At 41.7% G+C, this 17648-nt stretch overlaps 1 protein-coding gene across 1 annotated transcript; it reads left to right on the top strand.

Annotated features, from left to right (window-relative positions):
* Positions 1–3261: 3261 nt before the first annotated feature.
* ANKRD34A (ankyrin repeat domain 34A) lies at positions 3262–15694 on the top strand. The gene is made up of 2 exons (XM_069728724.1): positions 3262–3594; positions 13577–15694. Exon 2 carries the CDS (start codon positions 13674–13676, stop codon positions 15297–15299), a length of 1626 nt encoding a protein of 541 aa, XP_069584825.1. The 5' UTR covers positions 3262–3594; positions 13577–13673; the 3' UTR covers positions 15300–15694.
* Positions 15695–17648: the final 1954 nt, after the last annotated feature.

The following is a 17648-nucleotide window of genomic DNA, read 5'->3' as shown; positions in this document are numbered from 1 at the left end:
TGCGGTCACGTGGGGCCGCCGATTACAGTAATGAATATGCGGCTCCACCCCTATGGGAGGTGGAGCCGCATATTCATTACTGTAAATGAGCGGCCCCACGTGACCGCATACAGGAGAAGATGCGGCCAGAACAGGAAGCAGCGACAGCCAACGAGGGAGCTTGGTGAGTATTTTCAGAACAGCGGGGGGGGGGGGGGGGTGCACAGGGGGTGGAAGGGCGGGGGTACATAGATCTTTATTTTAAACACTATTACTCATATCTTCTCTGCAGCAAACGCTGCTGCAGGGAAGATATGAATCGCGGCTTCAGCACCAGTGGGGGGGACAGCGCTTAATGTAGCGCTGTCTCCTGCACGGCACACGGACCCATTGACTTTAATGGGTCCGTGTAATACGTGCGCTCCCACGAACACTGACATGTCTCCGTGTTTGGCACACGGAGACACGGTCCGCAAAAAATCAATGACATCTGCACAGATGCATTGATTTTTATGTGTCTACGTGTGTCAGTGTCTGCGGTATGTGAGGAAACTGTCACCTCAGGTACCGGAGACACTGACGTGTGAAACCGGCCTAAGGCAGAGTGGCTTACGGGCACCTGTTGTTTCTGGAAAACAAGCCCCGACAGAAATATATTCAGACTGTGGAAAGTTCGTTGATGACCCTTGTGGCCACTTTATTGGCTTCTATGGTGCTCAACCATTAACCATGTAAGAGATGAAGTCAGGGGGTTCAACTTCATCCATACATTGGAGCTTAAAGGTGCCCAAATTAGAGGAAACCCATGATACTTGTGGGCCATGTTGGAAATTTTTCATTGTGGCCCATGAGCTTTAAGATATGCAACTGGATAGAAGATTTGTGGCTTATAAGGACATCAACACTCGTCATAAGCAGTGACCCACCAACACTAACCTGCTTATTGGGATGGATATGGCCATCACCCCATCATCCAAAGCAAGGACTGTCCCTGTAAGGCTACTTTCACACTACCGTCAGTACGGGCCCGTCACAATGCGTCGTTTTGGAGAAAAAACGCATCCTGCAAAGTATGCCTGCAGGATGCGTTTTTTCTCCATAAACTTTCATTAGCGATGCATTGCGACGGGTTGCCACATGTTGCATCCGTCGTGCGATGGATGCGTCGTGTTTTTGCAGTCCGTCGGGACAAAAAAACATTCCATGCAACATTTTTTTGTCCGTCGGTTCCGCTTTTTCCGACCGCGCATGCGCGGCCGGAACTCCGCCCCGGACCTTACAATGGGGCAGCGGATGCGTTAAAAAACTGCATCCGCTGCCCCCGTTGTGATTTTATTTCACAGTATGCATCAGTACGACGGGCCCGAACCGACGCTAGTGTGAAAGTAGTCTTAGGTGTCGAGTTCCCACCGCTGCATAGGGGGAATCTCAAACCATGTCCACTGCGGTCTCCCATTCTCCTCCAGCCCCAGTGGAACCTGCTCAGCAAAGACACCGATCCCAGCGTCTAGCTCAAGCTGATACTGTGCGCTTGGATACTGCTACCTTTCCAGGCTCTGCCTTTGTAGCCAGCACTGTTCAGCAGCGAGCAGGCGTTTCAGGGACTAAGTCCTGCTTTTCCCACACTGAGCATGCCCACGGGACAACCTCCCATTGGAGGTCGTGGGTCACATGCTCAGGTTCTGTTGTGGCTTCTATTGGACCATCAGGAAGGTCCCGGAGCGCTACTGCTATAAAAGGTTTGCATGGCCGCTTGTTATTAACGTGTGTGTGTGGATGGATGCCTGTCGATGGATGAAAGCTCCGAATTATTCCCATCCCTAGTGTTGTTGCCTGCTTGCAAATTGTAGAGCTACCTAGTGCCCGACAGTGCTATCCTGCACAATTGCACGAGTTGCTGAATCCAGTTAGCAGCGACCGCCAGAGCGGCGCCATGCACAGATAGTGTTCTTTCCTGGCCCTGGTTAGGGTGTTTAGTGGCATCAGCCAGAGTGGCGCTGCACACACTCCTGTGCGGGAAATATTTACTTTAGTTGTTTACCTGGCGCCGCAGTAGCGGTGTCAAGTGCAAGAGATCCCGAGGGACTCTTACCCTGAGTCTTGGGGCAGAGTTCTGTGTCGCCTTGCTTGCACTCTCTGTGCGGTATCGCCGCCCTGTGACGCAACAGGGTTCGCTTCGTTCATACTGGGTGAAGCTAACCCGTATGTGTACTCACATTATACCGCCATATAGTCCGTCATTACAAAGCAGCAGGTGTCTTAGCTGCAAGGTGGACCCCGGACTGCGAACACACCTTATATCATTTCCAATTATTATTTGGTGCATTCCGCCAGTCCTAACAGTCCCTTTTGGGATCTGCTACCTTGCTCCCTAGTGAGCCCCTTCACTCACTCTCACCACCGAGGGATCTGAAGATGACACTTAGGCATCAAAGGTGTTTCGTGAAAACCCTTTCAACTCATTGTGTGAGAGGTGTCTCCCTAACAGGACACCTCATGTGCCCCCTGATTTTAACTTTAAAGACGATTTCACTAGAGACATCAACTAGCTTAGCTTTATTGGGCATCATGAAGCATCTTAGAGGGGTTTTCTAGACTTGCCTTATACCTTTTTTTTTGAAAATTGGAGTAAAAAAGCTCAAGTTGCCCAAATTGAAAGAGCTGCAATGGCAATGTTGGGCTCACATAAAAGAGCCAGAGCTGCAATACCAAACACAACCCAAGTAAAAGAGTGGTGCTATATTATATGTATGATCAGGTCTAAATAGCAATTTTATACCCTTCGGTCGACGGGTCATTGTCGTAAATGAACTAATCGAACCCTTGTTGGAAAAGTTTACAATCTCACCGGTAACTGGAGCTATGGAACTATGGGGGCTAGAAAAGTAGTGGTGCTTAGTTCCAAGAATAGCACCACACCTGCCCGCAGGATACATGTAGTATTGCAAGTCGACAGTAAAATAAAATAAACTGCAAATTGCATTTTTCCATTTGAAAAATTCTGAATTTTTAGATTTTTCATAAGATCCAATATTTTTCTTTTCTGGCATCATCGCTTTCCTCCTAAGATCTACTCTGCAAGGATGTGCAGCCAAGGAGTTAATGAGCAGAAGCGCGCCGGGAACCAGCATGCGGTAGATGAGGCAGCGCAGGGTTGGAGGATGCGGTGGCCGCCCCGGACTCTGGATTCTGGTGCAGTCGTATGCCTCAGTGTATTTTAATGGAATATCTACTTCTGCTCTATGGGAAAGGAGCTAAAAATAGCAGCCGTGGGTCTCTCAGGGCTGTTCATTCTGTGACAGTGACTTGCAGGCACCAGATCGTATGCAGCCTGCAACAGGGGGGGGGACATAGGATTATTCTCACTCACACATCCATACGCTGGAGCTTCTTTAAAGCAATATATTAGGTTTATAGATTTTTTTTTACATTTTTTTTTTTCAAATTAAAAATAGATTTTTTTTTTCCTACAAAGGGAAGTCCATTCTTTCTCTTTTTCCAGACATGAATTTACAGTGGGAATATGCAGGGATCCTTCATGCCAAAGGAGATGGTGCATGGGGCGAAGCTGTGTTCCTTGCAAGCTTTGATCTAGCAGGGAGAGAAGCTTACCAGGTGAGCCGCACGCTAACCCTATGTAGCCATCCATGTGTGTTTGCAGGGATGCATGCCAGCATCATTCCCGGGCACAGATGAGGAGACTGGCAGCGGGGTGGTATTTCTTACTATGGTACAAAAATCTCTTTAGCTTTTGTAGCATTCCAATAGTGCTGTTTTATCTATTATATTTATTAGTTATTTTTTTATGTTTATGTTTAGCACGTATTATAATTTAGTGTTTCAATTTGTGATTTTTAAAAAAAAATATTTTGTTCTTGGAAAATGTTAAATCTCCACCAACCGACTGCTCTGTAGGATCCGGACAGGGAGATGGGTGAGACACAAATATGGAATCCTAGAATAACGGGGGGGGGGGGGGGGGTGGATGGAAAAAAATATATGGCGCCACCCTGTTTATTTTTAGACTCCTGAAAAGGCGTTTGAGAATTTGCTCGAAATGAGTTAATCTGGAAGAGCCTGATTACAATGCATTCAGGCACCTTTGCCTAACTTGTTCTTGCCCAGGATGCATTTTTTTTAAATAAATAATGATATTTGTGCCAAATTATGGGCTAGAGAAATGTAGATACTGTTTGAAAAAAATGATATAATAATATATTTAAAATGGTACAAAAAAATGGGCAAAAATGCTTTTAATAACCTAAATATGAAAAATATAAAAATAATGCAAACTACCGTATAATAATAATATTAATAAAAAAAAATAGAAAATGAAATAAGAAATAAAATAATATAAAAATAATGCGAAAAGAGATAATATAATTATTTAAAATAAAATAGTATAAAAATAATACAAAAAAATAAAATAATCTAAACATAAAACTGAAAATAATAGCAAAAATAATACAAAAATATAAATATCGTAATGATAACAAAGTAATAATACAGAAAATAATAATCTAAAAATAACTAAAAATGATCTAAAATAGTCTATAAATAAAACACAAACTAATAATCTAAAAATAAAACAAAAATATAAAATAATGTAAAAACAATAGCAAAGAATAATAAAAAAATAATATAAATTTAATAAAAAAATACAATAACATAAAACATATTAATAAAATGATATGTAGTGAAATTCTTTTCCTGGCTTTATCATAAAATTTAAATAACAAGATATTAACGTGTCACCGGGGAGACGGACAGGCCTCGTTTAGATGCATAATTACCCATACACACTAATTAAACCCTACCAGCCCACCCCGTGTGTTTATTTGCTAAGCTCTGCAGCATATTGCAGCTCATGAAACAAGGGATAATTCTGCGATGTTGCTACAAATAAAAACCTCCCCAGGAAAAATCCAAATTCCCATGGAATAAGGGAGCAGATGGTTATAATTTTCAATTACCCCCACTTTCGAAATATTAAAATAATATTATAACCCTAATGAATAATGATTCATTTCTAACGGCCTTGTTCACTTTTCCCAGCCTGTGTAAGAAAAAAAAAGCAGTGAAGGATTTGCATAACACAGTGGTATAAAGGATCTGCATTGGTAATATGATGGCGTTCGAGTGGTTACACTCCTGTTCTTTGTAAGCGATAGCAATACCAAAACCCCCCCTTGCATGGTGAGCGGGGGCTCTCTGTAGCCTTACGCGCGCACAGTCATCGGTTCCAGCTTTCAACTCATAAAATATATATAACCGGTATTTAATAAAACCCAGAATGAGGTGATGGCAAATCAAAAGCAATCATTTACCATAGACGATAATGTAATATGATTGAGGCTGATTGCAGGCACGGGTTGGCTGGTTGGGCACCGCAGGAGCAATGTTACTATGGTCTGTGAAAGACGCCAAGCTCCACCCTTACAGAAGAAAGCATAAATAGTAATTCCGTGCCTCATCACATTAGCAGAAATTACCTTATGAGGCCACCAACATGACCCCTAAGGCGTTGCTATGATATTTGGATTTGACTTGGGTGCCTAAAGGGGACCTAAAGTGTCTCAAGTGCCTTGAAACCTTTATCAAAAAATATACCTATAGAAGATTGATGACATCAGAGACAGTTTTGGTCAACAACCCCCAGAGCCCTTCCTCCCGACTTCCCAGCCCTCCACCTCCAAAACCAACTTCTCCACCATTACAGAAGATCGACTCTCCAGTCTACTCTCAAGATCACATCTCACCACCTGTGCACTTGACCCGATCCCATCCCACTTCATCCCAAACCTCACCACAGTCTTCATCCCAACCCTAACCCATCTCTTCAACCTATCACTAACAACTGGTGTTTTCCCCTCAAGCTTTAAACATGCCTCCATCACACCTATCCTCAAAAAGCCCTCTCTTGACCCATCCTCTGTATCTAGCTATCGCTCTATATCACTTCTCCCCTATGCCTCCAAGCTACTGGAACAACACGTCTAACTTAAACTGTCCTCCCATCTCTCTTCTCGCTCCCTCTTCGACCGCTTACAATCTGGCTTTCGGTCACACCACTCCACTGAAACTGCCCTAACTAAGGTCACCAATGACCTCCTAATCGCCAACAGCGACACTACTCTGTCCTCCTCCTCCTGGACCTGTCGGCTGCCTTTGACACAGTGGACCATTCCCTATTATTACAGACCCTCTCATCCCTTGGCATCACAGACTTGGCCCTATCCTGGATCTCGTCATACCTAACAGACAAGACATTCAGCGTCTCCCACTCACACATCCCCTATCTGTCGGAGTCCCACAAGGTTCAGTCCTAGGGCCCCTGCTCTTCTCCATTTACACCTTTGGCCTGGGACAGCTCATAGAATCTCATGGCTTTCAGTATCATCTCTATGCTGATGACACACAGATCTACATCTCTGGACCAGATATCACCTCCCTACTAACCAGAATCCCTCAATGTCTGTCCACTATTTCATCCTTCTTCTCCGCTAGATTTCTGAAACTTAACATGGACAAAACAGAATTCATCATCTTTCCCCATCTCACGTGACCCCCCAACGAACCTATCCATTACAGTAAATGGCTGCCCACTCTCCCCAGTCTCACTAGCTCGCTGCCTCGGAGTAATCCTTGACGCTGATCTCTCCTTCAAACCACATATACAAGCCCTTTCCACTTCCTGCCGACTTCAACTCAAAAATATTTCACAAATCCGTTCATTCCTCAACCAAGAATCTGCAAAAACCCTAGTCCATGCCCTCATCATCTCTCGCCTTGACTACTGCAACCTCCTGCTCTGTGGCCTCCCCTCGAACACTCTCGCACCCCTCCAATCTATTCTACACTCTGCTGCCCGACTAATCCACCTGTCCCCCCGCCATTCCCCAGCTTCTCCTCTCTGTCAATCCCTTCACTGGCTCCCCATTGCCCGGAGACTTCAGTACAAAACCCTAACCATGGCGTACAAAGCCATCCACAACCTGTCTCCTCCATACATCTATGACCTCGTCTCCCGGTACTTACCTACACGCAACCTCCGATCCTCACAAGACCTCCTTCTCTACTCCCCTCTTATCTCCTCTTCCCACAATCGTATACAAGATTTCTCTCGCATATCACCCCTCCTCTGGAACCCTCTACTACAACACATCAGACTCTCGCTAACCATCGAAATCTTCAAAAAGAGCCTGAAGACCCACCTCTTCCGACAAGCCTATAACCTGCAGTAACCACCGATCGACCAAACCGCTGCATGACCAGCTCTACCCTCGCCTACTGTATTCTCACCCATCCCTTGTAGATTGTGAGCCTTCGTGGGCAGGGTCCTCTCTCCTCCTGAACCAGTTATGACTTGTATTGTTTAAGATTATTGTACTTGTCTTTATTATGTATACCCCCCCTTACATGTAAAGCGCCATGGAATAAATGGCGCTATAACAATAAATAATAATAATAATAATAATACCTGGGACATCTTTGGTGTCACGTTAAGCATTTTGGAATCTGTAGGCAATCCATTTTCTGCAATATTATGCCCCACAATGGTTGTAGTGGAAAATGTTGTAGGCCTGTAAAAGGGCCCATATTCGTCTATTTCAGATTCATGTGCTTGAACCCCTTATCACATTTCTTTGATATGAGGAAGTGGTACTGAGCAAGTCCACCTTAAAATGCTCCTCATATCTGGTTTTTACAATCCATTGTATTTTGACTGTTGAGAACAGGCAGCTTACATAGCAGAAATTAAAATAGAGATTCCCCCACCTTTGGAGGTACCAGTACATACCGCCACAGTCCTAGCCACACAAGTCACGAAGACTTGCTTTTGTCTGCCCTTTCCATAATTTTTTCTTGGAGGACGTCTAGAGAGGGGATCATCCAAGGAGGCTCATAAAGCAAAACCATGTGTGCTACAGGATCCATAGAAAGAGCAGGTCCAGACCAGGTTGGGTCATTTTTCATAGGTCTTAAAAACCTATGCTGTGATCTTATCACCACTGGTCCTTCAACTAGAATTATGAAACAGAGATAGGGTCTAAAAAACACAAAGTGCTCCTGTCCCAGGTGGCCAAGGGTTAGGTAGTGATAACCAGCATCATAAGGGGGTCCCTGTAATCTTTGTAGGTCTATAGAAAGAAAATTGATCCAACCCGATCTGGTTCGACATTCTACACACCTTATTGATGTCACTTGGTCTACCTCTGTGGTACGTATGCCCTTGGATGAGAGTGCTACCAGATTTTTTACTATCGGGTTCCTCATGACTTTAAGGAACAAAAAAAGATGTGGAACCTTGATGTTCAATTTTTTTTGCCAATCCTCTTTAGAGAGAACACATGGTGGTTGAGTTTCAAAATAGTCCAAAACATGAAAAAACTGAAAAGTCAATCGGAACTAGGTTAATTCCATTCAAGTTATCTAGGTGGTCTTCAGGACTATACCAGGGGTCGTGTAAGGAAGGATAATCTTTATATGGTTGACCATGCTTGATCCATGATGACTAGGTGAAGACGCTTGTATGAATGAAAATAAGTATTGCATAAGACAGATCTTATTGATCTTCTCTAGATCAATAGTATACATTGCATGGATTTACATATATTCAAGAGCCAATGGACAATTGATCCCGTATATTTGATTATATAAGCTTGCGGAGTGTCGCTGTTTTCAGGAAAACATGTCTCTTGTAGTGGACTGGTGTTACTGGGGATCTTAAGTATCAGCCTACTTTACAATACCTATCTTATTTACCACTAGTTAATTTTTATAGCAGTAGCTTTAAACTTAAGGGGGTTGTCTGTCTAATACAACTCCATGTGAAATTCTATTAGTCAGCTAAAAGAAACAGACCACTTTATGTGCTAAAGCTATAATAGCGTCATGTAGCATGGGTTTTGGCTCTGAATTATGACTGATACACAGTGATTTCGATGGATTGCTTGTAACACCTTGTTTCTCCTATAGGGGCAGTGCAGGGAAATTTAGCAATTGAAAAAAAAACCTTGCTCCACCTAACTTTGATGGTGGAGACTACAGCTGGCAACAAAAGGATTGGATATTAAAATCCAACCCATATAAATTAGTAGCATGTAAACGTTTATGCACCCCATGTCAAAATTACTGTTATTGTGAACAGTTAAGCAAGTTGAAGGTGAAATGATCTCTAAAAAGGCCTAAAGTTAAAGACGACACATTCACTTTGTATTTAGGCAAAAAAAGAAATGTATATATCTACTATATAATTGTCTAAGGGTAACTTCCTTCTTTCTGTCTGTCCTTCTGTCTGTCCTTCTGTCTATCACGGATATTCATTGGTCGCGGCCTCTGTCTGTCATGGAATCCAAGTAGCTGATTGGTTGTGGCAAAACGCCCACGACCATTACCACGACCAATCAGCGACTGGCGCAGTCCGGCGGCAACATGGCCACTCCTTCCTCCATTCAGTCGGTGACCGCTCCATACTCCCCTCCAGTCAGCCCTCACACAGGGTTAATGGCAGTGCTAATGGACCATGTTATGCTGCGGTGTAACACACTCCATTAACGCTGCTATAAACCCTGTGTGACCAGCTTTTTTTTACTATTGATGCTGCCTATGCAGCCTCAATAGTAAAAAGATCTAATGTTAAAAATAATCATATACTCTCATTCCGGTGCCTTTCCCGCTCCTCGCAACGCTCCGGTGACCGCTCCATGCAAGCGGCAGGTTCCGGTGGCAAGGATGGTATGCGACAAGGACCTGCCATGACGTCACGGTCATGTGACCGCGACGTCATCACAGGTCCTGCAAGAAAGACCTGCCATGACGTCACGGTCATGTGACCGCGATGTCATCACAGGTCCTGTGCCCATACCAACCCTGGGACCGGAAGCTGCCACGTGCACCGCACACAGGGCCAGGACTTCAACGGAGGATGAGTATATGTTTATTTTTTATTTTAAGTCTGTATACTACATGGCTCTTTGCTGTATACTCCGTCGCTGTGCAATATACTACGTGGCTGGGCAATATACTACGTGACTGGGCAATATACTACGTGGCTGGGCAAACAACAGAAGAACAGAGGATGATACATAGGCCAAAATAGATATAAAAATAGAAAAAACTTTATTCGAATAATATACAGAGAAACAGGTGAGTAGGTGGATGCCACCACAGTGCATATGTACAATCAAGCGAAACGGGATGGGTAGACCATGGCAATTAGATTATAAGTAATATATACTCCATGATAGGTGACCCTATCATACATGTGAATGGATATAAATATAAATCGCACTGATGGCCCCTAACATATAGAAATGGATATACCAGCCTATTTTCTCATGTACAGCACCATGGAATCAATGGTGCTATATAAATAAATAATAATAATAATAATAGCTGAGTAAATAGCCGTGACAAAGAGAAGTCAATAAAAATGATATAGCATACCCAGATATAGGTGCAATGAATCACCAAGGCAGTCACGAGAGGGGAGCAGCAGGAAGCCAAAGGTCACCGCATCACCCCGACGCGCGTTTCGGCAAAGCCTTCGTCAGAGCCTACACATATCCCTGCGGTGGGACCTCCTCTCACCGGGCCGACATCTTCATGGAGGATGGGGTCCGCAGCATCGCCCCACTTTTCCTGCTGCCGCCAACCTCTTGAATCAGCAATCCTGGCTCTTGTGACCCCAGTCCCCCAGGTAAGATACCTTTGGATTAAAAGATGCACTCCATTTTTCCTTCCAACTTGTAGGGAAAAAGTGCGTCTTATAATCTGAAAAATATGGCACATTTCAGAACTGAGGAAAGGGTAACTTGAAAACGCGTTGTCATCTTCTTATAGCCTTCTCCTGTTTTGTGGGTCTCCACCATTTTCAGAGTTCTAGGCAGCAGCTTAGAAGAACCCATGGCTGCTGTTTTTTTTGTCACAAGGTTAGAGGAGGCTGGGTTTTTATAAAGTTGGGAAATTTGTATCACCTGGCCTTTCCTAGTGATGATAGTGAACAAGCCATTACTCTAACAGGCTAATTAAGGGTTGAAACCTTATTCATTAACATTCATTCATCTAACATTTTCTGAGCACAAAAATCTTCACGGGTGCTCAAACTTTTGCATCAGCCCATTTTTCTTTTTGTAATTATTTAAATGTAAAATATGACTATATATTATTTATTTATTGCCTAAAATACAAAGGAAATTTGCCAACTTTAATTTTAGCCCTTTTAGAGATCATTTCATCTTCAACTTGCTTTACTGTTCACAATAACAGTAATTTTGACTAAGGGTGCCCAAACTTTTACATGCCACTGTAGATGGTAATTATGAAATCCCTTTGCCCAGAGACACACTATAGAAAAATTGCTCATCTTTGCATTCATCATACTTCTCCTCCAGGCAATCCTTGGCCATACATCTTGCTAGATCTTCTTCAATTGGTTGTGGGATACCCCATGTTGAACCTCCTTTTATTTTCTACAACCTAAAGCCACATCCAGAGCTATTTTCTACATTGGAGAGTGTTTAGTACACAGGTGTGAGACACCTAAAATGCTAGGCAGCAAATTCTGTAAAATTCTGTAATAGGGTCAAGATAGTTCCCACTTTCCCTGCTCCTTTCTTTCCTTTGGACGCGGTGAGGTTACATAGCTGTAACACCATACTGCTTCTGAAAGTGGCCTTATTGCCTCCAAGAGTGGTTGCCATGTTGCCATCTACTGTAGGGTGGAGGGCAATTAGCAGTTGGACAATCTCCCCTTCAACACTCTTTCCAATCTTACCTTGGCCCTGGTGGTTGCTCGTGCCTGGGCAGTATTGGTTCTATGTTTTATGAAGCCCCATCTTGGGTACATGGGGGAACTGCAGTACGACACACTGCCCTGGCTGCTATTAATCACTAAAATTGTATTCTTTTTTGGAATCGATCCTGCAGTTACATAATTTCTGTTATAGAGAAGCTAAACAACTCGTGACTCCGGTATCTGGCGCTTGAAATGTGTGAATTTTATAACACATGGTTCCAAAATCTCTAAAGGTTTTTGAATTGTTTTTGTAAATGCACCTTTTTCTATACCGCAGCACCCCAGCTACCTGACTGCAGAGAACTGCAGCTGCCCACATGCAGAAGAAAATACTCCAAGGATCGGTGGAGGTCCCACAAGTTTGACCCAAGTGATGATATATTCTAGCTATATGCTATTACTTACTGAGATGCTTGGAACCCTTTAAGAATCAAATAAATGAATGCACACTCAGACTAACCCAATGGGAATCAAATAACTTTTTGAACTCTTGTGTTTCATGATTGTAGAACCTATTGCCTGATTTCTTAGCCGGTAGTTTTGAGATCAGTCAGTCTAGTACTTTCTTTCAATTAATAGCACAAGAAGCAGGAAGCTACTTCTGTTGAAGGGTCATCCTGAAAGTTCTTGACCCATGTGCAGAAGTTAAAACTTCACCCAACCATCATTGTGTCCACTTTCATACTATAAGCACTTAAGATATTGGATATATATCTAGCTTAAAAACCTTTGTAACTGTCCATATGATTCTTAACCAGTCTCAGTGGAGAGTTTCCCAGTATTTCCTAAAATTTTGTAAGCTTGGACAATTGGCTGATTCACTACTTGAGCTTTTATTGACAGATCACAGGGTTAAAAAAAAGAACTGGGTTGTTATTATGAGATCTGTGTACTAGATCCTAGTGACCCTGTTATGAATTCAGAACCTACTTAGTAAACTAGACAATCTGAGGAACTTACATGCTTTGAGACCCCCTCAAACATCTCGTAGGTCTAGTGGTTAATCCATGGCCGCTCTTGTTCTCATCAGTACATTAAAAATAAGGTATGGCCAAAGGAAAATAACATAGTTGAGCTAATAGGCTCGGTTTATTGTCTTCTTTTAACCTTTTATAATCTAATTGAGAAGATAGCTCCAGTGACTGTTGTAAGTAATGTCTTCCGATGGATATAATTCAATGATAGTTTTCCAGTTCTTCCTGTTCCAGTCACATGGGACAATTGTAAACTGAAATAAAACATGCAAATTCCCTTCTGGATTTCACCAATCAATTATACCGAGTCTATTTAATTACTTGAACTGGCCTTGTGTTCACCGGAGAATGAAATCACTTAAAGATTCACAGATCCACCTGGGAGAGTTTATTATGTCTCTCCTGGGCTCTGCCGATTCTGGCCATTCCTTCACCCTATATCTGTTATTGTGCTACATGTATATAAATATAGATATATTTCTGTATTATTTGTAATAGCACTTGTAACGGATTCATAAGTTGGTATGATAAGAATGTGGTGTTCTTCTACTGTGCTACTTATGAGTGAGAAATTTGGTCAAGATAAAAGGAGGAGAAGCAGGAATAGTGGGGATGTTGCATCCTTTCCCATTTTCTTCATACAGTTGTATAGAACCCATTCTCTAGTTGTCTAATTAGGAAGCAAATTTCCATTGTAACAAGCTTTATAAACCGTAAAACGTCACAAAATAATATATAAAAATTTAAATAACCATACAATTCTTGCTGATGTTTTTTTCACATTTGTAAGTAATTTTTCACTTTATTCTTACTTTCTTTTCAGGAAAAATATCTGCCTGGGGAACGTGTAGTTTCAAAACAACATTGTACTCCTTTCTTAGCTTAGCAGATACTTTATCTGTTCCTGGACCACATTACCAATGAGAGACTCCACCATGTTGCATACAGAGGGCAGTGCCTTACTAAAGGCGGTGTGGCAGGGGAAATTCAGACTGACGCGCCTTTTGCTGGAAGGAGGTGCTTACATCAATGAGGGCAATGCCCAGGGTGAAACCCCTTTGATGGCAGCCTGCTTAGCCAAATATGATGACCCACAAAATAAGTCCCGAATGGTAAAATACCTTCTGGAAAATGGGGCTGACCCAAACATGCCTGACAAGATGGGTAAAACGGCTTTAATGCACGCCTGCTGCAATTTATCCGGAGCAAGTGTTATTGCAGTTTTGCTTGAACATGGTTCAGACCCCAGTATTAAAGACTACTCAGGCACATCTGCTCTTATGTATGCTCTTAACAAAGGTGACCGAGAAACCTTAAGAGTCCTCTTGGATGCATGCAAAGCTAGAGGCAAAGAGGTAATCATCATAACCACAGATACGTCTCCTTCTGGGACCAAAAAAACCAAGCAGTATCTCAACTCTCCCCCCTCACCAGGAGTTGACGAAAAGCAATCCCCATCAGTTTGTATGTCTCCCTCCGACATTGACTTAAAAACATCCCTCTCTCCGGCAAGCGAGAAAGAAGAAGCTCGGGATGTCTTTAACTTCAATATGGGAACCAGGCTTACGTGCCCCACAACCAGCAAACTAGAGATTAAAACCTCTGATCACATATCTAATAAAGGAAGGATGGTAAACAAAAAGCAACTTAAAAGGCTAAACTCTGAACCTTGGGGTTTGGTGGCCCCTTCTGTCTTGGCTGCTTCCCACCTCGCGGCACCTGCTTCAAAACCTACTGTTGAAGAATCAGAAGAAACTATTATTACAGAAATAAATAACTTGTCGATTACCAAGAGACCATTATTGTCTAGACGTCACAGCATAGAGGGTCAAGATTCATCTTGCTTTAAAACCGGAGAGCAGTCGTCTGAAGAAGATCCCTCAGGACCAGACTCTTCATGGGCTGACAAGGTCCAGTTAAGCCACCTACATCAGCCACTATCGAGGCGCAATACAGCACCTGAGGCTCAGGAAACATCTAATGCCACCTTGGCTCCTACCATTGGGGCTAATCTACGAGGAGTTCCACATCATAAATTGACACGTATGGATCACTATGAATCAGATTCCCACCTCTGTCCTGATTCTATTCCTGGTTCTCCAGACTCTGGACGTGTGTCTTTAGAACGGAGAAGATACAATGCTTCTCCTCTAACGCTTTTTACCAGTTCATCTAGAGAATCTTTAGAGAGTATTCCCAGCGCTGTCTCTCCTATGACTGTCCGTCGTAGGACCCCGGGTCTTCTTGAAAGGAGAGGATCTGGAACTCTTCTTTTGGATCACATATCTCATACCCGACCAGGATTTTTACCACCACTGAACGTCAACCTTAACCCTCCAATTCCTGATATAAGATCTAACGGCAAAGCTCCTTCACCGGTTCATGGCAGCCAAAAAACCCTGATTCCTGTGGCCCCAAGTTCTCCAAAACACTTTGACGCCAAAGCCAAAAAGAAACTCATAAGGAGACATTCTATGCAAACAGAACAAATCAAACAGCTTGCTAGTTTTCAGAATCTCTTTACTCAAAATGAATCTGATAATTAGAGATTATCAACCATGGGAAACCGATACTGCTCTAACCTGACAAAACTAAATGGAAAGTGAATATGTAAATCTCATTGCACCTCGTAGGATCTTAGAACATTTTGGTGGCTCATTGTGGTATCTACAATAAAAATAAATGAACAGGAAGTCGCTTCCATCATGATCACTTTTTTCTTGATCGATTTGGTTCTCATGAGCTTTATGAAGTTTTTGCATTCACACGTGGGAATATGGGTAGATCTCGTAAATGTAGCATTTTGAAATTTAACCATTGGGTGTCCTTTTAAATGAAAAATATGACATTTCATCAGATCAGCAAATAATTTGACTTTGAAATTGTATAATTCTAGTTAACGAAACCTGCAAAAAAAAAAATAAAAACTCAGAAACTTAAACACTACCTTTTCTGTGACTTTTGACTACTGAAAAACTAAGAAGGTGGCCTACATCATAGAAAAAAATGTTAAATTATACCTGTTTTATATAAAATATGTAGAAAACATCATTTGTAAATAGCACACCCTGAAATAGTCATGTAGTTAATAATTATGATTATTTCTAGGGTTTGAAACGGGGTGATTCAGGATGTTGACTTGAGATACCTGCTTGAACATGTTGCCCAGATGGTAGTCTACTTTAAATCCAAACCTTATCTTATATCGCCATCTACTGGTAAACTAAACAGCAGGTTTTATTGTCTTTTTTTTGTCTTTTTTGTTATACAGTGACACATTTTTATATCATCATCAGTGTTTCAGAGTATTTTCTGCCAGAGCACTTACATAGGACAAACAGTTTAGCTTTGCAAATATTTTGATGATTGAATGTATACTAGAGGAATTGTTTGCTATAAATACTCCAAAAAGCTCTTTAGACTGGTGATAATATTACCAGTAAAGCACACATAGATTTAAAAATAAGACTAATAGATTTATAACAAATAATATATGAATGTGATGAAGGTAAATTTTATTTTGGAGAAAACAGGAGGATTTGAATGCACAGGGGAATCAACCTCTGTCCATCTTATGGTATCTTACAGCACTTTGCCCTGTCTATTCGTGTATAAATAGAAATATATAAATATATCTATATAGCTATATCTAGAATGATAGAGATTAGGGACACACAGTTGTGGTTGTGCACACACATATTTAGCTACATCTACGCACACATATATGCACATGTGTATGATGAAATACTTTTTAAAGCAATGGTGTCTACCGTTTTTGTTCTATACGGCACAGGCCTGACTGTGGTGCCCATTACTGTTCTCATATGATAATGTCTGTACATATTTTTTTGTACCATATTTCACACTTTCTTTTATTCTAACCACTGCATGCTAATAGTAAAAAAAAAACTAAAGGAAAATGTACGCCTACCGAAGAGAAAAAACCCAAAGCATAAAAAATGGAAAGAGACAGTTTAAGTTAAAAGTGAATACAAAATGAAAAAGGATTTTTTAGAAGGTCCTTGAACTTGAGATTAGTAGAATGGTGATGCGATATCTGTTATTTATTTATGCATTAGGGCAACTATTTTTTGGGGGGACCAAACAAATGAGGCTATTAATTCATTTTTGTGCCTTATGTACATTTTAGCAAAGATTCTGTGCCCATATCTTTTTTTTTATCCACAACCAATCCATCCCATACTTTGGATACATTTTGCAGAATGAGGGCTCATCACAACCACCTCTAATAACTCATTTTAGTCATCCTTTTATTGGATTAAGACGCTGTCAGAAGGAGTCAAATTAATGTCACGCTTGTCTCATGTCAGCCTTGCACTAAATTACACTGACATTCTGGCTAAGAAGATGACTTATCAGATTGCATAATTATATACACCCCTTACATGGGACTATTAATTAAACACTAAATTCAAATTTCCAGCTACATTACCATATTGGATATATGTCAACTTTAGAATAAAGCTAGTCACACCTGATATATATTTTAGGGTAGGGATTGTGTTAACAACATGGGCCTGACACTCCAATTGAATCCAGATTTGTAGATTGTGAGCCCTCGCGGGCAGGGTCCTCTCTCCTCCTGTACCAGTTGTGACTTGTATTTTTCAAGATTATTGTACTTGTTTTATTATGTATACCCCTCCTCACATGTAAAGCGCCATGGAATAAATGGCGCTATAATAATAAATAATAATAATAATAATAATCCATTTACTTTACAGTAGAAACCCCTTTGTTTTCACAAACAGTGCTACCCTTGTTCACTGGCTATGTCTGGTATTGCAACATTTATTCAAGTAAACGTAAAAAAAGCCTTTCCTCTGCTAATTTCTGGGGTACATTGTTAGTAGTCACCTATTTATCAATGAGGT

The sequence above is a fragment of the Ranitomeya imitator genome, chromosome 1 (assembly GCF_032444005.1).
Source record: "Ranitomeya imitator isolate aRanImi1 chromosome 1, aRanImi1.pri, whole genome shotgun sequence".
In the NCBI taxonomy this organism is placed as follows: Eukaryota; Metazoa; Chordata; class Amphibia; order Anura; family Dendrobatidae; genus Ranitomeya; species Ranitomeya imitator.
Note: the sequence above shows the minus strand (reverse complement) of the source record. Positions and strands in the feature narration are given on the sequence as shown.

Excerpts from the sequence above, each read along its gene's own strand:
- ANKRD34A (XM_069728724.1), top strand. The coding sequence starts at position 13,674 with ATGAGAGACTCCACCATGTTGCATACAGAGGGCAGTGCCTTACTAAAG.